Below are 23,609 nucleotides of genomic sequence, written 5' to 3' on the forward strand. Positions count from 1 at the left end.
AATGCTTGTTCCATCCCTTTCTGGATCCAGACCTCTTCCTCCCTTGCCTAAGGAAAGGAAATTGGACTTTACCTCCTGGTCCTAGCATCAGGTGCTTCTCTGTTCATCTGGGCTGAGGAGAGGTGTGGGTAGTTGTGTATACCCTAGGTAGGCCTGAGGAAGTCAGAGAAGCCACTTGTCTCTAAAGGGAAAAAAAAAATCTAACTTTTAAAGTTTTATTTTGAGATGCTGGTTACAATATTCCTGGATTGTTCTAGAAACAGAATTAGTGTTAATAGTGATGCTGTATAAACTCTTTTTTTGAGATTTTGTCAATATTTTCAGGTAGTAAAAAACAATACCTTAAAAAAAAGGCATCTATAAAATTGCAACAGTTCTAAGAATGATTAAAACTGATCACTGATCCACAGAGAAATAATTTGTCCTCTCACTTCATTTTAGTTTTTAGTACTCAACAGAATGTTTAAAATTATATACATTTCTCCCTCAAGTAAGCCTAGTTCTGATTAAAATATGAGCTATAACTCTATATGCTTACAGTGTTATGTAATAATTATATTAAAAATACGTGCCAATATGAAATGCTCAGCATAATAGTAGCCAAGTCCGATAGCACATGAAAAAGATTAGACACCATGCCTGATTAGAAGTTTTCCAGGAAAGCAAATGAGGTTCAACATAAGGAAATCAGTCCTTGCAATATATCATGTTAATTAGAGGAAAAGTGGGAAACACACACACACAGACACACATGATCATATCAGTTAATGCAGAAAACATACTCGATAAAATATACCTTCCAAGATAAAAACATTCAGAAAACTAGAATTCAAGGCCAGCCTGAACTACATAGCAAGACCCTGTCTCAACCAAAAAAAAAAAAAAAAAGGAAATGACAGTCTAACTGAAAAATCTCATTGAATAGGCCCTGGACTCACTATGTAGCCCAGGCTGGCCTCAAACTCATGGTGATCCTCCTGACACAGCTTCCCTAGTGCTAAATAGTGTCTTAGTTACTTTTTTGATGCTGAGATAACAATACCCAACACCCACACCTGTAAGGAGAAAAGGTTTATTTTGCCTCACAGTGTGTAGAGGTTTCAGTCCATGGTCAGCGTGTTCCAAGGTAGAGGGGTCTGACAGAGGAGAAACAGATCATGGCATGGCATGGCAGGCAGGAAGCAGAGAGAGATCAAGGGAGAAGGAAGGTAGAGAGACCCTTGCAGGCCATATTCCCAGTGACCCACCTTCTCTGACCAGGCTTCACCTCCTAAGCCCACATTTAGCTATAAACTAATCAGTGAAGTAATCCACTGATGTGCAACACACCCCCATGATCCATTCACCTCCTAAAAGCCCCACCTATATAAGCACATGAGGCTTTGGGGAAACATCTAGATAAAGACCATAAAAAGTAGTGACATCCAATGGAATTGTCTGCAATGATAGAAATGTTACATATCTGCACTGCCAGTGTAGTACTACTAATGCATTATGTAGCTACTGAGCATTTGTAATGTAGCAAGTGTGGCCAAGTTTTTAAACCTTTCACAATTTAAATTTAAGTAGTTACATATTTCTAGTTTATACTATATTGGACAGCACATCTCCAGAGATTAACTACTACCTGATGTATAATCTTACATATTTTTCTGCAATTATATTAAAATTATTTAAAATTGATTGTCTTAAGAATTATACAATACCTTTAATGTAAGTTGGAAATCTTCTAAAACAGATCTGACAGATAAGGCTATCAACCCATGTAGCTAGTAAATACATTGTTGTGTCAGCAGTAAGTCTCCAAATAGCTTGTTTAGCCTTAGACCTTTTTTCTAAAACAGCGTTGCCAAGAATATTAGAAATAGATTTCAGGTCTGGGGATGTAGCTCCTTACTAGAGAGTCTGCAAGGCCATGAGTCCAATCCCGTATGATTAGGATTGTTACTAACAAGTAAATGATATGTGGGGAGAAAACTCTCCCTTCTACACAGTGAAATGAGATTGTCCATGCTTTGTCTCTTTCTTCATTTGCATTCATTCAGCCTCAGTAAACATTTATTAAAGATTGACATTTTGATAGATAATGTGCTAGTAGAGGGGATATAGCTCAGTGGTAGAACATTTTGACTGCAGATGCTATGCTAGACTCTGGAGAAACTAAAATTAATAAGATGCAGTACTTGGCCTATGGAACTCACTATCTACTTTAATGGGAAATTACTTAATGGTGGAATCTATAATAGAGCTATTGTAGCAGCTTCAGTAAACTATAAATCTGCTTGGAAAATTTGAGCAAAACATCAGATAGCAGATGGCTTCTTTTTTAGTGCAACTTTTTTTTATTTAATAGTCTTTAAAATTTTATTGTGAAAAATTTTCAAATATACCAAAGTACTGAAAATTATTTAATGAATGTTTGTATATTCAACATCTTACTTAAATAGTTATTGAGTTTATTTCACTGTTCCAGCTTCAACTCATTTTACTATATTATTTTGAGTCAAATATCAATAATTATAAAATTTAAATAATAATATTTCAGTACATAAAACAGAAAGACTACAAACATTATGTATATATGTGTTTGTGTGTATGTGTGTACATGCCATAATACCATTATATTGCCTGAATATTAGCATCAATTTCTAAATATGAAAAAAAATATATATATTATCGACATACCTCTCTTACCTTCCTATTTTTTTGAATATTATGCACAAGCACAATTCCATTATTACATTTAAAGTAACAATAGTTTCTTTATATAATCAACCAGGTCAGTGTTCCTTCTTCCCCAGTCATTTTATGAATTATTTTTTATTTGTGTAGGGAAATCACTGTGAAGGCTTTATAGAAATTGAAGAACTATCCTGAATGATCAAAACTAAAACATTGATACAACTGGTCTGAAATTAATTAGTTATGTATGAGGATTAGTTAAGTGTGCAGATGTGTATGTATGATGAGTGGGGGCTTAAGTTTTCAGTTTTTGAAACAACACAAATGTCTCTAAGAACATCTGTTTCCTAAATTTTTAATTTGAATTTTTAAAAAAGCTGAATATTAATTTTTCCTACTTTTTTCTACAATAAGTAAATATTTGCATAAAAACAGCTGTTATTGTGTATTATGTGCTCCCTATAAATTTTGTTAATCTAGTATAATGTGTGTTTATTTGGAATTCTGAAGTGCATTACTTAGGGAATTAAATTCTGCAGCTTTTGGAAGGAAATGCCCTATCAGTATATTCTGTATATTTCATTGTATTTCTTGATCAGTAAGAGTTTTTGTTTTTGTTTTTTGAAAAATCATTTAAATTCTGTATCCTAAATTATTTAGAGAAATATTGTGTCAAATTGCTGCCATAGGGAGAAAAAGGAAGTGATATTGGAAAGATTGCTCCAAAACAAAATTATCCTTAATCATAGCCTTTTTTTTTGTTGCTGTAAAAAAAAAAAAGGTAATTCCTAAATTCTTTTGAGGCAAAATGAAGCACCATCTTCCAGTCTCATTAAAATTTAAAATATTTTAAATATTATTCCTGAATACATCTTAGTTTTGTAGAAGAGAATCTAAGAGAATTAGTGTCATCACTCAGTCACTCAGGTATTTATTCCACAATATTTTTAATGCCAGTTAGGAGCCAGGGCCTGTTCCTCAGCACTGGTGATCTAGACAGACAAAGTTATAGTTATACTGCTTACTTTTTAATGGAAGACAGACAATAATAGATAAATGAATACATTCTTATTCAAGTGACAACAGCTTTGTGGAAAACAAAGCAGTGGAGAAGAGATAAACTACGGTATATGAGAAGGAAAGAAAGGTATGTTTTTATCTGGTGATGAAGGAAAGATTGAAGTAACATTTGACCAGAGACTTAAAAGAAGTAATGAAGTGATCCTTCAGATACCTGAAGTAATAGTGCTCTAGACAGGAATTAGCAAGTACAAAATGTTCTGAAGGATGAGTGTGTGTTTTGGGTACTGCAAGAAGGTTAGAATGTCTAAATCCCAGGCTATCTGAATCTCTAAGGCAAAGCCCTTCTTATTATTCATCTTTGTATAATAATACCTTTCTGATTTATTGTCAGTATTAGACATATCTGCTATTGGCACATAGGAGGAGCTCAGTACCTGACTGTTGTTATTGTTGTTTATTTGTATGTAGATAACAGACCAAATAAGGAGAAAAGGGCAGAGAAATAGCAATTGGGCATCTGAGCCCAGGAGTTTGGCTTCTCATCTTACTTTTCTACAGTTACTATGCTTTGAGTAACAGTGAATGTCTCCAGATTGAAATTTAATGTAAATTTAATGTTACGTTAGCTGATAATTCTGTATAGTTCTGATGTACTATAGTTGCAGAAATTGTGATGATTTATAAATGGCACTATTTTTGCAGAATCTGTCTTGAGAGTCTAGATTAAATACTCATTTCAAGGATCTTTAGAACCTCTATCCCTCTCTCTCCCTCCCTCCCTCCCTCTCTCCCTCCCTCCCTCCCTCCCTCCCTCTCTCCCTCCCTCCCTCCCTCTCTCCCTCCCTCCCTCCCTCCCTCTCTCTCCCTCTCCCTCCCTCCTCTCTCTCTCTGTCCCTCCCTCCCTCCCTCTCGAATACATTACCAGAGTCAAATTTTATCTTTTTCTTTTTTGAGTCAGAACTTCTGTGAAGAGGTGGTAATCAGTTAAATTTTTCCTAATTTCTACTTTGAACAAAGCAAAAGAGAAGGGGACTAGGAAATAAAATAGAAGAAAGCATATGCTCACATACAATCCTGCTTGAGGGATTTAGAGTAGGAATCAGTAGCTCTAAACAAGTCCCCATATAACTACTTTGATGAGGCACTCTTCTTGGTGGGTAGCTCTAGTAAAGGCCTGCCTTCATTACTATTATTCTTCCTTCTCTTGAATACATGGCTGGTATCAGTTTAATTAATTCTTGAAATGATGACCATTGTGCTTAAGAATTCAGTGTTTATGATGACCTGAACTCACGCCATTTGTTTTAGGAAGATATCCTTTGTGAATGATGAGAATAAGAAAGGACAGAAGAAAGACAATGAATAAAAATTAGAATATAAATAGGTGTTTAACAGGAACAGGGTCACTTCTTTAGAAAGTTAACTCATATATCATTATTTATTTGAACTAGAGACTATTACTGTGTTTTGTTCCAATAGAGAACATTTTTTAAATGTTGCTTAATGACTCAATTGAATGTAGATACTGAGTTTCAAAAGATACCTCATCTAATACCTCATCATTCCCCTATCAAAAAAGAATTAGTTTAAAAACAAATGTCTTAATCTCTTGTAACAGAGTACAAGACTGGATAATTTTTGTGAACAGAAAGGTATTGGTTCATGGTTCTTGAGACAGGGATGTACATAATGCAAGTGCTGGCAGGGTTGGCCTTGTGGTTCTGATGTGATGCCTTGAATGCTTCATACTATGCTTTACATAGTGGGAAGTGAGAAGACAGGGAGTGCTGAGCTCATACTAGGCCTTAATCTCTCTCATGAGGTAAAGCCCCCTCTTTTAAAGGCCCTACTTCCTAAAACTGTTACAATGGTAATTAAATTTCAACCTACTATTGAGGAGACACACCATGACATCAAACAAATGTTATTCATACCAATTTTTCAGTTGGCTAGGTGTCCATAAGCAGTTTTTTAAACAATACTTTGAATTCCTAATATTTAACTTTTATGGGCTGTAGTATACGAGACAAGTAGTTTTTGTTCTTATTTCATATTAACTCTTTCTTTAAAGATACACACTTTTGATATCAAGAATCTAGGCCAGAAATTGTGGTCTGAGCCCTTTCAACTTGCTAAGATGATTAACTTGCTAAGATGATTTGCTTTTCCTTTCATCTCTCCTGACATTTTTAAATAAGTAAGACATTGTAAATAAGTAAGACATTGAACTACCCACTTCTAATTTCTTCAAAGGAGCAGCATCCATTTTAATGAATGATCAAGAAGAGGCTCTAACATCCTATTTCAAGAGTTAAATACCGATTAAAATGTTTACTTAATTTACCTGAAAGGACCATCAGGCTATAGTCTAGATGACTATAGCTCATACTAGGTGTAAAGGGATGTAAGAGGTTCTCAGAGTGACTAAAAATATGTAAGTGTATGTATATATTTTCTTTTCTGAAGAAATCATCCATGAATTTTATTTCATTATTAAGAGATCTGTGAACCCATACTTATCACACACTGCTCTTTAAGGACAGAATTTCATGTGATTCTATCATAGTTTTATAGCTAAATTTAATATTAACCTCTAAAAATAATTAACTCTGAGGCCACATTACCCAGAAATAATGATTTGATATTAGAAGTTGGTAGCTTATAAAAATCTTGCATTATTTTTAGAAAAAAAATGTTTGTGAGAGTCAGGTATTAATATGAATGCAGAGACTTTTTAAGAAAAATGAGAAAAAATCTTTGGAGAAAATTTTTTATGTAGAATTGCTATGAGAGAGGTACGTATGTATTGTTTGTTTCTACATAAAGTTGCTTAACTGAGAGCCTGAAGGTCTTGTAATTCCTTTTCCTCATGAGGTTTATCTGTGAATGTGTTCATGAGAGTGTGGTGTTTTTTTAATTCATAATTTTTAAAGAATTTTCTGGGCAACACATTTGGATATTTTGAAGTGGGATGATGTAAAGAGATAAAGTGATAAAGTCTAATTTCTGGTGGATTAAGGAAACTAAAGAACTTTTCTGTTCCTTTTCCTGTCACCCTTTTTTTAATTTTACATAGCTCAGTAGCAAATGATATGACTGAATTTAAAAGGCTGTGAGGTAGATTTTGTCCAAAGAATAGGTGGTAAAAAAGTATTGTTTCTTTTTCAAATATTTATTATAACCAGTATCTAACATTTAACTAGTTTTTAATAATAAATTAAATCTTATTACTAAAATGATACTAAATTTGTATGGAATTTTATAGATTGGAAAAACCTTCCATGTGTTTCTCATTTAAGCCTTTATTAACTCCTTTTGATTTTTTTACTGTATTTTTATTATTGAGACAACCACTCTAAGGCTAAAGAACTTGTAGTAAGTGAAGAATCTATCTCCATGACTATTTTTCTTTCCTACCTCAAGGAGAAAATTATTATGAATTTGAATAAGGTCTTGCAAATATTATCTTAGAAAATTTTGTTGTTTTTGTGTGGTCATGCTTTTAAAAACATTCAAGCAATGTGAAAGGATGTAATCTAAAAAGCAAGTCTCCTCTTCCCCTCTGAACCCATTGCCGTCTCCCAGCCCATTCTATAGGTAAAGTCACTGCTATGATTTAATTTGTATCCTTCTAGCTTACATGTGTGTCTACATACATCTGCACGTGTGTGTTTGTGTAAGTATAAACCTCCATATGCCTGTTTTCACCAGATGACTTTATACTAATCATGTTTTATAAATTGTTTTTTCACTTATTTTATCCTAGACATCTTAGTGAGCATTTCAAAAATAAATGCATGATACTGAATATTAGGAACTAATTTGCTTATATTTTTAGTACATTTTAATCTTAATATTTCTTTAGGATTCTTATATTTGTTTAATATTTATTTGGGAAACAATGTAAGAGGGTTATGGATTTGTAAAATGCGTACAATGCATCTACAAAACATGTACAACATATTAGGTATTTAATATATGCTACTGAACTGAATGTGAAAAATGTTTTCTACTATTGAAATAAATATTAAATAGGTGGTCATCCAAATAGACGTATAGCGACTAATTAGTACTTGTCAAATAATAGGATCATAAGTCAAGATTTTATTTCTTAAAATACAGTGATGAGAAAACTCAGTTTACAGTTTACTTCAAACCCTGAGTTTAAAATCTATGAATATTGATCATTTGAGGGCTTTTTGTGTATTTACTTTAGAAGTTATAGTATCATGATTAAAGATTGTTGCAAAGCAAATGTAAAACTTCCTGCATAAAAGAATGAATTTTTCTAATTTGATTTTTATGCCTTTCTCTTTTGTCAAAATCCTAAAACACTATAAGTAATGTCAACAAGGTTTTAATTTTTAGTTTGCTAGACAATGAAACATTTTGTAGAAATATAAGGCATTTGCTTCAGTTTTAGCTTTCACTTTTTAAAATGAGGTTTTAATATAAGGATTTTTTGAAACTATTGTATAAGTTTTCTTTTTGTTTTTTTTTTTTAATCACAGAATTGCTGAACATGGTGGCTCATGTTAGCGGCATCTTAGGGATCTTAGGGCTTTAAGAAGAACAAAACCAGATAGCTATAGCTGGTATAGCAACCTGTTATGGTGAGAGAATGCTGGCGAATCTGCTGAAATGGGAAATGGGTTGTAAGGCAGCAGCCAGTTGGCAGCAAGGAGAAGTGAATAATGCTTTCTCATTGGCTACTTGCAGACTTCCTGCCATAAAAATAATTGTGGAGGATATTTGTTGTTTGCACAAAATTACAGGGGTTTCCACGAACAGTTATTAGTTAGGTTCTAAGGAAAAATCCAGGAACACGTGAAGCCTCAAATTGAACTACATCTTCACTGGGGCATACTGTGTTCTTACAACATATTTACATAAACTGGGAAAAATACTAAGTTTTAAAGTCTCACTAAATACAATCGTTTCAGTGATTTACGTCGTGTTTTTCTGGTCTATGAAGTGAAACATACTCTGGCTCTTTCAGAGGAAGTGATAGTCTGAATCATATTTTCTGTAAGCATTAAATCAGTCAGTTTAGGTTAACCAGTTTTCTTCTTATAGCAGTAATTTCTGCTTTTAAATAATATAATAATAATGTAAGGATATATGACATTCAGAATTACAGGTATTTAGTGATTGATTTACTCTTTTTCTATCTAGGACACTATTGCAATGGCTGGATTTATTGTTTTGTCAGCATCTTTATAAGATGGTAAACATTGAAAGCATTTGAAGACCTCAACTCTTTATGTAAGTACAACTTTTATTTTCTCATCATAGTTTTCTTTCAATAAATTAAAGATGAGATAAAAGTAGTATTTCTGTAAATCAGTACAGAACTACTTACCCTGACTGAATTATTTTAGTCCAAACTTTCCCACTGAAGGTTCAATAATTGAATGTACTGAAACAAATGGACAGTAGGAAGATTAACAAGAGAAAAAAGCAAATTCATTAATGTATATATATGTACAGGAGCCTTACACAGTAAGACACTCAAAGAAAGGCCTGATAGTTGAGACTTCAGTATCCTCTTTATGGGTAAGAAGGGAGATACCAACAGTTTTAGGGTGGCAGCAAATGATTTTTAGAGGCAATAATGAGTCTGGAGAACAGACAGTATCCTAATACAAAGTTCTTCTGGGTGCTGGATTTGTGGGCTGTTTATCAGTCTCGTCCTTTATGATAACAGTTTAATCATCCTTGGTAAATGGAATTATCATAAGAAAATCTGAAGCCAGTCACATTCTTCTTTGGTGGACATGGTCTTTATTTACATACGGGAACCTCAGAGAAAGCCATTTTTGTTGCTCCCTAGGTGTTCTCAGTTTGAAGTCCAAAGTTGTGTATTATAGGGTATCATTTTATCAGCCCTAGCTGTTGAATAAGTTCAATTACTTTAAATTTGATTTTTTATTTAGAATAACTTCTGATACAAAAGAAGGTCCTTTATAGATACAATCATAAATCTCTTAATGATGATTGATAGTCATAAATCTGTTAATGATGGGGAAATGTTCTAAGAAATGTGTGATCATAGTGTGTACTTAATGAACTAGGATAGCTATTATGTCACTAGGTGAAATAATGTTATAGGACTGCCATCGTATATGCAATCTATTGTTGATGGAAATATTCTTATTAGCAAATAACTATTTATTAATGAAACTTACAGAGACATATAGACACTGAATACCTCATCCTGTTCTTTGTAATAATAGCATCCAGATACTTTTGATAGTTTTACTGGATTTTATTTTAAATTAATAACAGTATTATAGGTACAATGAATTTTCTCCTATTTTATTCTTTGTGAAAATGATTATTGTCTTCTTCCTCTTCTGCTCCTTTCTGCTACACACAACTTGAAAACCACCCTTTTGGTCAGGGTTGTTAGGTAGATTTGACCAAACCCTGAACCTACAGGCCCACATGTGTCTGATTTTTTTTTCTAGTACGGATGAAGGCATTATGAGAAGTAGGAGTAGATCTGTTTGATATTTAATTTAATACATTAGGTTGAATATGGGTGAGATTTACACTAATCACTACTACATTTCTGTTTCTTTTCCCTTTTGAAAAAGTCCAGGGCTCTATGCAGGAAAATTTTTTAATATCAACTCAGATTTTCTACTTGCTTTCAACTGATAGTTTTTTGTCTTTCACAGTCTGTCCTAGAAACTGAATATTGGTGTACTTACAATTTATTGTCTGTTTTTTAAAGTCCATTTTCATTTGAACTTACATCTGTTAATTTTTAATTGTAGCCTAGACAACTTTACATGTCACTCTTAACATGTAATCTGTACCATGTAATGCCTTTGTAGCCATTTTAAATATTATATAATTGTGAATGATTTTAACACTGTAATCACACTTGAAGTAATTTTTATACAAATAAGCCCTCTCTTTTTTTTTCCAGGTTTATGTTAAACCTGTAAGATTTTGCCACAGAATCAATGTCTTTGGTAAGGCAATATTTATTTTAGAATACTTACTCCAATTCTTACACATACATGTACACATAGATATGTATACATTTATATCCACTTTATAGTTTGATTTTGAGTTAGTCTGTTTCATAGTCTGATTTCCCATCAATGGGAAAGTCTAATCTTTTTTGTTATATCTCATAGTGTTACATTTGAGTTATGTATTTGCCTAGTACTGTAATTAATACCCGATTATTCTGTTGTCTGAAGTATCTGCTGATGTTTTGCATAAGCTATACATATGCAAGAAAATTAAATTAAAAATGTTTGTACTACATGAAGACATTAGATTATTAGTTTTAAATTATGTGGAAAGTCATTTCTTTTGTTTTTCATCAGTTTGTATTTAAACAGATTGCTGAATTATGATTTGGCAAGTTTTTTGAAAAAAAGAAATTTTTTAGCTAGGCATAAGCATGTTACTCCCAGCACTCAGGAGGCTGAGACAGGGGGATCACTGTGAGTTCTAGGCCAGCCTGTATTTTGATATATTTTGCTTTTTTAAATAATTGTTTTAAACTTCTATAAAATTTTATTATCTCATAGCAGTGGAAATTTTACCATTTTTACAGGCACTGTAAAAATACAGCTGAATTAAACTATAAAGAACACAATATATTTATAAAGTTTAATACAGTATTCTATTTATATGTTTAAACCTTTAGTTTTTAATGGGAAAATAGTACAAGGACTTTTTTGTAGTTGACAATGACTTTAAGATGCAAATTTTAAATTCTGAATTGTAGTGTAACTAAAATTTAGTGTTTGGGAAAACTGACCAATAAAAGGGTTAATAAAGGTTTTTGAATGGGAATTAACCCTAGGCATTAGTATTCCTCAAGATTGTTGTAGATTGATCGAGTTCGAATACTTGGCATATCTATAAACCTGTGAATAAGGCAAACGTGAAGAAGCCTCAGAACTGGGCAAAATAGTTTTCACAAAGTCCAGATATTCTAAATTAAATAAATTTGTTTTATTTTTTTCGGACTTTATTTTCTGGCTCTGGGATGCTCATTTTGCATTTTTAAACTGAACATGGACCTTTCAGCTGTTATCAATAAAACATCCAGTTATTGTTTATGAGGTTCTTACTGTTTCCCTGAAAAGATTATTTTTCTTCTTTGGAATATATTACCAAGTGACCAGTCTATCCTTGAACCAGAAGTGCTTTAAAAATTTAGGAAAAGTATTTTATTTTCCAGGAATGAAAGGATTGCCTTTTCAAACAACTTAGGACAATAATTTCACCTAGTCCTATCTTCAGAATTTAAAATCATTTCACTGGCCAAGTCATGTGGTCTGAAGGCCCAGTATTTGTACCCAACCTAATCATGTGATCACCTTTGGCTATTGTACTCTGGCGTGTACACCTTCTTAAGGATTTTCAAATGTTGAGTTATTTTCTGTTTAGAACATTGTGCTTTATCTCATTTCCAGTTTCTATCGCTTAATTGGTTTCTTCCTTTACCTTTTCAAGAGGAGACTCTTTGCAAATACTCTGCCACTTCATACTCCAGCCCCTGGAAGGAACTTTCTAAAGCCATCTATTACATCGTCCCTCCTCTCTTTTGGTCTGTCCTTCCATTAGTGTAGGGACTGGTTGTGTTTTATTCACAAATTTAGCTTTCAGCACTGTGTATAATACATGGTCCATTGTTGAAGGAAAAAAAGGAAGGAAAAAGTAAAGAAATCAATGAATTGAATTTATACTGATTCCATAACAGGCTTCCTTTTCAACTGTCTGAACATTAAAAAAATTCATGTCTATGTGAAATATGGATCTTGTGATCTACATGCTGAATGGCTTATGAAAATGCTATCAGATTCTCTTTATTCATAGTTTTCTCATGAACTCAGTTTTCTCATGAACATGTTTTAATATCTTATGCCACATGTCTATGGACATAAGCTATTATTGTAGCAGCTAGGCATGTGTATTTATTAAAAATAAAAATTCAGTTCAGGGGCTACATCATATTTGGATCATAATACTTTACCCTTACTATATCCCCCCAATACACATTTATCTCTTAGTTTAAAACGGATTGAGTGCTCCTTCATAATCCTGTTTTATGGAATGTGGTACTTTATTGTCAGCAAGACAGATTGGCTGCCAACATACATGAACTTATTGGGAATTATATAAGTTTATCATAGTCTCAAATATATGCTCATTCAAGAGTATATTATACAAACTTGTAAGCGAATGACTACAAAGGAGACATATTTTATGATGGAAAGCTAAATTAATAATCTGGTTTCTTTGGTCATTAGTTAGCAAGTCCAGTTACATGGATGATAATAGTGGTCGATCTTGAGCTGTGCTGGCCTTCCCTATTCCTCTGTTTTAGAGAGGTACTTATTAGGATAGAATATTGGATGGAGTTATCTTGTCAGCGAGGCACAAATCTTCTCTCTTCTGTTCCTTATGCTATTATACTTCTTCCATCATTGATGAGCTACTGATTTTTTCTGTATTAAAGTTTGTTTAGATTTCTAAGCCCTATTCTTCTGTATTTAACCTGAGGAATCAGTTTCATTAAAAATTAATCCATTTTTATTTGAGTTTTTAAGTTTTATCTTTCAGAGTGATAGATAACTTTATTTCCCGTTTGGCTGTGGGTGGGTGGATGATGGTGGACCCACCCAACTGAAGCCTTCTCAGGGTCAATATAGTGTTTCTGTCTATAGGGCTAAGAGAGCCCTGTAAACCATTTTCTTCTCTTTCCACACTTAAGCACAGTTATTTCAGTAAACTGATCTTTCTTTTCTCTTATTACCAGTTTTTCTTAACCTTATCCCATAATGAATCAGAACCTAGCTCTATATATGCCCAAATAAAATCTTTACAACAGAATAGAGAAAAACAGAAATTATACTTAAGTTTTGAAGTGATATTGAAGATAAAAGCCAGAAAAGCCATTAAAGATAAATTAAAGATAAAATACCTTCAAACTTTTTTTTAGGATTCCTTCTGATAACATTATAATTGTTATACTCTGTGGCTTCTTTGCCAAAAAAATGTTAGGGAAATGCTAACTTAAAATATAGCTAAATTGGGCCGGGGATTTAGCTCAGTTGTTCCAGCGTTGCCTGCCCTGCAAGCACAAGGACCTGAGTTCAATCCCCGGTACCAAAAAAAAAAAAAAAAAAAAAAAAAAGCTAAATTTGTTTAATTACTTAGAATCTCTCATAACTTTGGGAGTATTCTAGATAGAAAAATTTTTTTGAAATTATAAGACATGGAATTCTTTATCGATCGGACCGATATTCTAATTACCCTTTCAAGGCTCTCAGAAATGTTTCATTATACCTAGTCATTATACCTTTGCTTTTAGTGAAACTGTTTTCTTAGACATTGAAGATATACATATTTTAAAAGCATTTCCTGTTATTGCTTCAGTTTATTCATTAATTACTGATGTTTTCATATGCTGTTTTCTGGTTTCTTTATGTTTTTATGGGCTGGTGTGCCAGTTATACCACTTATAAACAGTTATTTCTGAAGAAAATACTTGGTTTATACAGTAAGTTTTCTGTCCTGTGCATTGCCTTTTTTTAGTCTATGTCTTCATAAAAGATTAAGGATAAAATGCAGTTGTATAAGATAAAATGCAGTTATATAGATTTGCTAATTTATAAGCATGATGCTAATATGATCTTAAAATGTAAATATTTAATAAATATTCACTGTCTTTTCTTTCTTTAAGACTCCAGTGACAAATTATATATATACACCCCTGAATCAACTTAAGGGTGGTACAATTGTCAATGTCTATGGTGTTGTGAAATTCTTTAAGCCCCCGTATCTAAGCAAAGGAACAGGTAGGTATTAAATTTGTTAAAGTTTTCATAGATTAGAACTGCATTACTTGTTTCGAGAACACAACTCCTTTAGTACCCTAAGTCTTATTACAACAGTAGCTCGTGTCTCATTTATAATTGAGCAAAACATGTGCATATTCTTTGTTGATCTTTGTTTTATAAAATAAATACAGTTTTTAGATTCTAGAATCTCATAATATGGTAAGAAAAAATTTTTTCAGAGGATGCCAACAAGCAACACAAAAGCATATGAAAGTATAAAATTTGCTGGTAAATGTGTGTATATACATTGTATGTGTGTGTGTGTGTGTGTGTATGTGTGTATACACTCATACATACAGATATACAATATTGCGATATTGTAATAGTGGTACATAAATCACTTAATTCTGGTACAGAAGTTGAAAGACATGTTTTAAAAATAATGCTGTAGAAATATGTTAATGGTTACACAACATAAAAGAAGTAAATTGTGACATCAAAGACTTAAAAGTATGAGAGGAGAATTAATAGTGTAGAATTTTTTTATGTGATTGAAGTTTTTATATGAGCTTAAAATATATTTTATAATAATAAGGTAAACCCCTAACAGGAAAATACACAAAAGAAAATGAGGAAAAAAAATCAATGAATATCATTATAAAAACTCAACCAAACATAAAAGAAGATAATAGAAGATGTACAGTTATATAGACCAGTGAAACGAAATAGCCAAGAAATAAAGCTCCATGTGTTCAACTATCAACAAGGGTCCCAGTAATAAGTAGTGAGGGAAAGGATAGTCTCTTTTAACAAATGGTACTGAAAATACTGAATATCCACATGCGAAAGAATGAAATTGGAACATCATTTGGCATAAAAGTTATTTCAAAGTGAGTTAAAATTTAAACATATACTCCTAAACTGAAACTCCTTTAATAAATCATAGGGAAATAGTTTCTTGACATTGGCTTTAGAAACAATTTCTTGGATGTCACCAAAAGTGCAGCAGCCAAAGCAAAACTAGACAGAAATACATCAAATTAAAAAGTTTTTGCTTACCAAAGGAGATAATAAAAGAGTGAAAAAGCAATACATAGAATGGGAGAAAATATTTGCAAACTATATATCTAAGGGGTTAATCTCCAAAATATATAAAGAACTGTCACTAAATAGCAAACAACAAACAATAACAGTAATAAACAGTAAAATACAACAACACAGAAACTAAAACCAACCAGAAACCTAATAACCTGGTTAAAATCTGGTTAAGTATTTGAGTAGACATTTTTCCAAAGAAGACAAAGAGCAAACAGAAATCTGAAAAGATCCTTACTATCGCTAATCATTAACAGAAGTGGAAATCAAGACAGCGATGATGTGTCAACTTTATTCCTGTTAACATGGTCATCAGAATCAAAATAACAGATGTTGACCAGGATATAGAGAAATTGGAACCCTCATACATTGTTATGAGACTGTGAAATGGTGAAGACGTTGTAGAAAACAAATTAAGTTTTCTTAAAAATAGAATTACCTTGTGATTCAGCACCAGAAGTCACACTTCTGGATATTTATCCAAAAGAATTGTAATTAGGATCCATATTCATTGTAGTATCATTCACAGTAAACAACCTCTGCCAGCAATGTAAATGTCCATCAGGGATAAATAGAAAAAGAACATGTGGCACATACGTAGAGTTGAAAGTTGTTCTGCTTCTCAAAAGAAGGAAGTCCTGTCATATGCAACAACTTGAATGAACCTTGAGAGCTGTATGCTAATAAGCCACTCAGATATGAGACATCTGAATCAGACTCAAAGAAGTAGAAAGTAAAATTGTTTCAAGGGGCTGAGGGGAGAGAGAAATGGGTAGCTGCTGTACAGTAGATTTAAAGTTTGTGTTATGCATGGTGAAAATGTTTTAGTGATGTGCTCTAGAACATTGTGCTTTAAACTTAAAATGTAAATTGGATTGTGATGTTGCCTATTTTTTACTCCACCCCACAAAAAGAATAAATGAAGAAATTAGAATGTTGAGTTTAGACTTCCATATGAGCTTTGATATGTACGCCTGAGTACTTTTCAAATTAAAGTATAGCTTACTATATGATAATGTAAGGCTATAGACAAGTTTATCAGGAGATGATAAAAAGCAAGCAGGAAAACACACTTCTCAATTTAGTCCAGTATTTCACCTTGTTCTAAAATTCCATCATTGGTTAAAGGTACTATTTTATGTGTCATTAAGAACAGAAAATATTCCCAGTTAAACTAGCCTTTAAAAAAAAAAAGAGAGAAACCCATATTTTAGAGATGTTAAAAATGTGAAATGATGGCTGCTGCTGATGAAATACTGTCTTCATGTATACTGCATGCCAGGAGCTCTTCTCATGCAGAGTGCACAACAGTGTTCTCAGTGAGTTCATATTACAAAACCATTTTATTTTCAAAGATAAATATATGCATATTTTATTGAAGAATAAGTTGGAAAGATACTCTTGAGTGTGGTGATTGAGAGGCAATCTCATTTTCATATGGTCAACATACTTTATTAATGGTACAGTGTAAAAGCTACGTTCTGAAAATGTCAGTATGAAGACTAGTCTGGAGATAAACGATACGGATTTCAGATTAAGTCTGGAAAATCCTTATGATAGGAAAATCGTCATAATGTACTGCAAATATATACTAATAAAAATAACCCTCAGAAGAAAACAAAGAGGAGAAAGGGAGACATTAAACATCAAAACTAAGCAGAGATATTTTTGTTTAAATATATTTTTCTCAGCCAGACAGGAAAGCACAGACCTGTGATCCCAGCACTTGGGAGACTGAGGGAAGGAGTATCACTGAGAGTTTGAGCCCAGCCTGGACTACATACTGAGTTCAAGGCCAGCTCGGAATACATAATGAGATCCTGTGTCAAAAAAAAAAAAAATAGATAAATACATTTTTCTCAACTTTTTTCATTCCAAGTTTATTGTTACTCAAACTGTACATTCCCACACACTATCAACATAGACTCCTAAATTCACTTTGGCAGTTTCTTCTCTCAAAGTTATCCTCAAATCTTACATGTGTCCTTCCGAGTATTAGACACAATGGTATGATCATTGTGATAGATCCTCTTAAAGATTAAATTGTTAGTTTTACCTGGTTGACTTTGATTGGCCTGCCAAGTTTAGGAAAAAGGTACATTACTGTTATTATTGTCTATCTAGCTTGTTAGATGATATAATTTAAAAACTTTTTTTGTACCTGGTATGTTGTTAATTCTTGTCTTTGAAACTTTAAAAATAAGTTGTTCAAATATGTCATTTTGAAAAACAATCTAAAAATGATAATATAGAATAAAATGATACCTGCTTTTAAAACACTGACACTATTAATTTTCATTTTATTAGACAATATCACCATGTTTTATTCTGATGTTATTAAATCATGCATAAAATGAAAGCCACAGAGAACAAATATTTATTAGTTTATGCATACATCTGTTATATTACTATCAGATATGTTCAGTTGAATCCAGTCTTAGTAAAAAAAATTCATGGCTAGTAATGAACGGTCTGTTATTATAGAGACAATATGTTTCTTTGTTTATTCATAGGTACTAAATTAAACAAGTGTCATCAATTTTGTCTGAACATAGTCATTGAAACTTTAAAATCCATCTTTCAGACACAGCAAGATGTCTTTACCAGTACCGAGACAGTAAAATTTTAAAATTATCCATCTTATAGCTTTGGTTACAATTACATTTTTATTTCTGTTGACAGAACTCATTCTTCAACAGGAGCAAAGTCTGCAGGAGATTCAGACAATAACACTGATTCTCCTTTTCAGAAAATGATCAACTTCATTACTGTTACCCCAGAAAAATACTGGTGTAGATGTGTAGGAACAGTCCACAGCTGTACTTTTCTCAAATACTGCATAAAGCGGTGTTATTTCACAAGTACAGACCCACAGTTTCAGTTACACCCAGATATATTTAACCAGTTAGGTAGAGAAAAATCATCTTTATGAACTCAAATTTACTGGTAAATATATGGGATAAATTCATATTATGTTACACATCATTGGTTAGAATTTTGTACTAAAATTCATTTCATTAATGTTAAATTCAATGTGGAACAGGCAGTTAGGTATAATTTGGCATCCTTACTCCTTGATTAAAATTTTTCTTGAAGACATTCTTGTTATCCCGAGTACTAATAATTATGTATGACCTGCAGCAAACTACAGTATCTTAATTCTGGTAAGCAGTCTTCATCTATAGCAAATACATCATTTCCTGAACCTTAGAGTCAGTTCTGGAAATGGTATCATTTTTTATTCTTTCAAAAGTCTATCAGTTCTGTTAAGGGACATATATTACTATAGATACCAACACTTTACTCAATTGTAACAAGATTCACCATGAAAAGAGAAAGAATTCCTCAAGGATTATAGAATTACCATATATTAAAATATTTTATCATCAAAATTGATTCATCAAGGTTACCTAATATGATCTGCTTCATATAGGGAACCAAAGCAGTTGGCTTCTTAGGACTTTGGAGATTTTATAGTAGGGATTTGCTCTGAAAGCTTATGTGTAGTTCATATACTTTTTTTAATGCTGTCCTGGGGACTGAGCGTAGGGCCTTCACACTGACCTACATCCCAGCTGCTTTTTGAAAAAAATTTTTTTAAAATTTTGAGACAGAGTCTTGCTAAGTCACACAGACTGGGCTCAAAGTTTTGATCCTTCTGCCTCAGCCTCACAGACGGCTGGGATTACAGGTGTTTGTCACAACCTGGTTTAGTCCATGCTTTTTGAATGTATTTTAAAGATGAATAATGACTTGCTTATTATAATGGTGGAAGTTTGGGGCTAGGCAGCACTGTATTTTCCATTTATCAAGAGTTAAAATGAATTATTACAGTGTCTCTAGATGAGTGAAGTGAAACTCTTCCCAGGTGCTTGGCTGTCTTAAGTTCAGAAATGGAAGGCATAGAGGTTATGGCTGATCATTACTGAGCTCTTTAATTGAAAAAGCTGAGCTAAGTTCCCCCTCTTTAGCTGACTCACACTGTTTTCTGACTCTTCTGTCCATTTCCACCTAGAAGAATGGAGGCAGCAGAAATGTTTTTCTTCCCCATCACTGCACCTTTCTATTGCTTTCTCTTTCTTCTATTTAGGAGTGACTTCTTGAATGAAGCTGGAAGCTTCCACTGTTTTTTGTGCTTATCCTGGTACTCTATAATTTATGACCTTTTCCTCTAGCAAATTATTAGCCTGTTAATTTAAGGAGTTATGTTTTATCAGTTTATAACTTGGATTGTTGTAATCATAAAATTCAAACTTTTCTCAATTTTCTTAAAACTTGTGATATGTTCTTTTATTCATTCAGTTGAAGGGTTTTTTGTTTGTTTTTTTGCTACTCTGTAGCATTGTAGTGGATTTAGTTGTCCATTGTGATAAAATGACAGACTCAGTTTTCAAGGGAGACCTAAATGTAATGAACTAGCTAATACAAAGTTTAGTTGTATGCCATAATGAAAGAAACAAGCAAAGGGCTCTGGGAGTGGAAAGGGAGAGATTAATGGTAACAGGGGAAAGACATCTAACAGATCTGGTGTTTGAGCTGAACTTCAAGAATAAATTGGATTTTGATAAATGAGAAGGAAGTGGCCAGCATTCCAAACTTTAGAAATAGAGAAAGCTGTCATATTTCTGTAGTAAAACAGTGAATTTTTCAGATTCAGAAGCTAATGCTGAAGAAGTTGATTTAAATATGTTTTTAAACAATGGAATATCAGCAGTATATTAAAACAAAATGTTACACTCTTTTAGAAGTCTTTTTGTAGGAATCATTTTAAAGACCTAAGACACTTTGTGGATTATATTGTATATATTCTTGGTCAAAGTGAAAAATATTTTCTGTATTTAATTTATATTTTTTGTATTTAATTTAAAATATGGAAAAAGTGATTTATTCAAAACATCTGTATCAGTGCTTGATACAAACCAGCCCACTGGGACATAAATGCTATAGGATTGCCACCACTGATCTATATGATAGAGCCGTCATGTTTAGTGCTGAGTCTTATTACAAATAAGACGGTTTTAAAGTGGTATCAGTCAGTGTTTTGTTATATTCTTAGGTCAAATGGATTCTAATAAGATTTGATTTTTTAAAAATTACTATCTAGTTAACAATTGCTTTGAAAGCCATATGCATTTTTGAGTATTCCTTCTACTTTAGTATACCCCCACTTTCTATATCATTAAGAAAATCAAAATATTTTTTCTTCCTTTTTATTTAGTTGTCCTTTTCTGTTATTTCTAGAATCTTTTTGTGTATTAATAGTAACCTGTCTTCTGTCATATATGTTAGAAATGCTTTTCCCAGCTGTTGTATACTGTTTAGATTTTTTGCCAGTAATTTTTGAGGTACAAATGTTTAAAGTATTTGTACAGTGTTAAGGGTTTTTTGGGGGGTGAGGATGTTCCTTTGGAAAAGCTTTACCATCCCAAAGTCTGCAAAATATAGACATCTGTATCCTTAAAATTCATATATGTTTTTTAAAACAAAAGTTGCTTATATAGCATAGTGTTGTGTTGTTTATAGAATTAGATGATCTAATGTTTTGTTAGTAACTGACCTGATTTTTCAAAATATTTGTGTGTGTATATATATATGTGTATATATACATATATGTATATATATATGTGTGTGTATCTCACTATATCTATCTGTCTATATTTGCATATAGTGTTATGTGGAAAAAATGAGCCTGAGATGGATTTTTCTTATCTCGGTGTATGACCTTTGATAGATTTTTCAATTAGAAGAGGCAGTTCAGATGTTATCCAACTTTTAATCATTGGGAATACACTTTGTTCTATTATCTGCAGGATTTTTTTGGGGGGGTTAATCTCAAGCTTGATTTCCTTTACAACAACATTATTTCTTTGTGAATTTCAGTTTTCTTCTTTCTTCCTTTATGAACATAGTATAATTTTGTGGCTTATCTGAATATATAGGGTATATTGGCAGTATACATAACTAATGTCTGGATCTTAAAATATTTGGAACTAATATTTGAAACTAATCTAGGAGTTGTATAAAATTTGAACCCTCAGTTCTGATCCAGTTTTCTAAAGCTATGAAAAATGCTGTCAACGTCTTAAAATAACTATATATATATATATATATATATATACACACACATATAATTTAATTCAAATCATAAACTAATGACATTTTTCCCATTGTATCCATGGGATATTGGTTTCAGGACTTCTAAGGATACTAAAATACGTGTATGCTCAAGTTCCTTCTGTAAAATGTTGCAGTACTTATACATAATGTATATAACTCTCCCTTATATTGTAAATCATATCTAGATTACTTATACTGATATGATGTAGATGCTATATAAATGAGTATCACACTGTATTGTTTAAGGAATAATGACAAGAAAAAGTATGTTTATGTTCAATACAGAGAGAAATTTTTTCTGAGATACTGTATTTTTGTGGTCCTGTGACTGACTGTGAGCCAGAATTCACTGCCTTGGAACAGATCATGAAAGAGTATCATGCCAGATATCACTTGCCTGGAAAAGACAAAATTCAAAGAATGGTCTGTACCCAGAAAAAAGTTTAAATTGGGCCATTATAACAGAGATCATCTTTATTTTTTTAACTGATGCACCTATTCAAAAGTTGCAACACACACACACAGACACACACACACACACACACACACACCCACACACATTCATACAGAGGTAGGCAAGAGTGTCTGTTTGGGCTGCTGTAGTGTGATAATTACACTGGTCAGCTCATAAACAACAGAAATTCATTTCTCACAGTTCTGGAGTCTGGGAAATCCTAGATTTTCCTATTCTTGACATTTCCCATAAATGTAATCATTCAGTACCTGTCTTTTGTATTTGTCTTTTCAGTTAACATAATGTTTTGAAGATTGATACATTTTGAAGCATGTATCAGTACATACTGTCCCCAATTTAAAATGGTTTCACTTACGATTTTTGATTTTGTGATGGAAATTTTATGTCCCACAAAGCCTAAAATATTTCCTGTCTGATCCTTTAAGAACTGAATTAATGATAAACATACAAAAAGGATGCACCTTATACCATGAAACCGGTTAATGATACTGCATGTGCCTTGTAATGTGACACTATACAAATAAATGTGTTATAATAAAAGTTTTTAACAAAGGACAGCTGATTTGGTGCCCTCTGATCATGTGTATGATTCTCATTTTCATCCAGTTTAAGATGTACTTAGATGGTAGAGCACATGTGTTTATATTTGGTGTCTCCCAAGTTGTAGTGGAAATGAGTTGTTAAAATACAATACAGTTTTTAATGTCAAATAGAATGGAAGAGGAAATAATAATTCACAGGATATAACAAGAAAACTTCAATGCTAGCATTTGGATGGTTTGATGCTGATTTAACCAAGATGACTGAATTTTATTTTTCTGGGTACAATAACACATGAAAAGATTCCCATTCTATTCATAGTCTTATTCCCATGCCAGACTTAGGTAACTTCTAGTATGTGATGTTTCTGTAGATGCTGAATGATGCATATAGATAGAATCCTAGATTGTATAAACTTTTGCTTCTGGTTTTTCCTTAGCATAATGGTTTTTGATGTTCATCTGTATTGTAGCATGTGTTTATTTTTGTTGCAGGGTATCTTTTGAAGTCTTCTAGTTATTTTTTAAAATTGTTATTATTTGTTCACCTCGCATACAAATTGAAAGTAGAGAACCTTGTTGCTTTAGAATAACTTATGCCTGTATATATTCTTGATGACTTGCTCAATATATAGCATAAAATATAAATCTCCAGAATAACATTTATGAACTCATGCAATATCTTCTGTCTAATCTTTGTCATTATAAACTTGTTACTATTTGTTATATCATATGTATACTTTCTCTCCTACCTTCTGTGCTTTTTTGTAGTATAATAATAAGAAGGGAAACAACTTTACACCAGTGTAGAGTAGAGTATTCTTATTTGTGTATTACATAGTAAGTTTCTTTGTCAAAGAA

The 23,609-nt window shown here is 32.4% G+C and overlaps 1 protein-coding gene across 5 annotated transcripts in view; it reads left to right on the forward strand.

Annotated features, from left to right (window-relative positions):
* Pot1 (protection of telomeres 1) overlaps nucleotides 1-23,609 on the forward strand; it is an 85,132-nt gene that overhangs the window by 6,073 nt on the left and 55,450 nt on the right. For 3 of the 5 annotated variants that reach the window (XM_021237579.2, XM_004856416.3, XM_021237578.2), the window contains exons 2-4: nucleotides 8,881-8,970; nucleotides 10,643-10,688; nucleotides 14,426-14,540. Coding sequence is in view for 3 of the 5 variants with exons in the window: in XM_004856416.3 (XP_004856473.2) it covers nucleotides 10,680-10,688; nucleotides 14,426-14,540 (124 nt within the window). In the remaining 2 variants the exon portion in view is untranslated. Of the gene's footprint in view, nucleotides 1-8,714; nucleotides 8,734-8,880; nucleotides 8,971-10,642; nucleotides 10,689-14,425; nucleotides 14,541-23,609 lie in introns of those variants that run through there. The other 2 variants (XM_087204577.1, XM_021237580.2) reach the window with 2 other exon arrangements.

Source organism: Heterocephalus glaber, unplaced genomic scaffold (assembly GCF_053883595.1).
Source record: "Heterocephalus glaber isolate CG9 unplaced genomic scaffold, H.glaber_assembly_v1.0 deba00000546, whole genome shotgun sequence".
In the NCBI taxonomy this organism is placed as follows: domain Eukaryota; kingdom Metazoa; phylum Chordata; class Mammalia; order Rodentia; family Bathyergidae; genus Heterocephalus; species Heterocephalus glaber.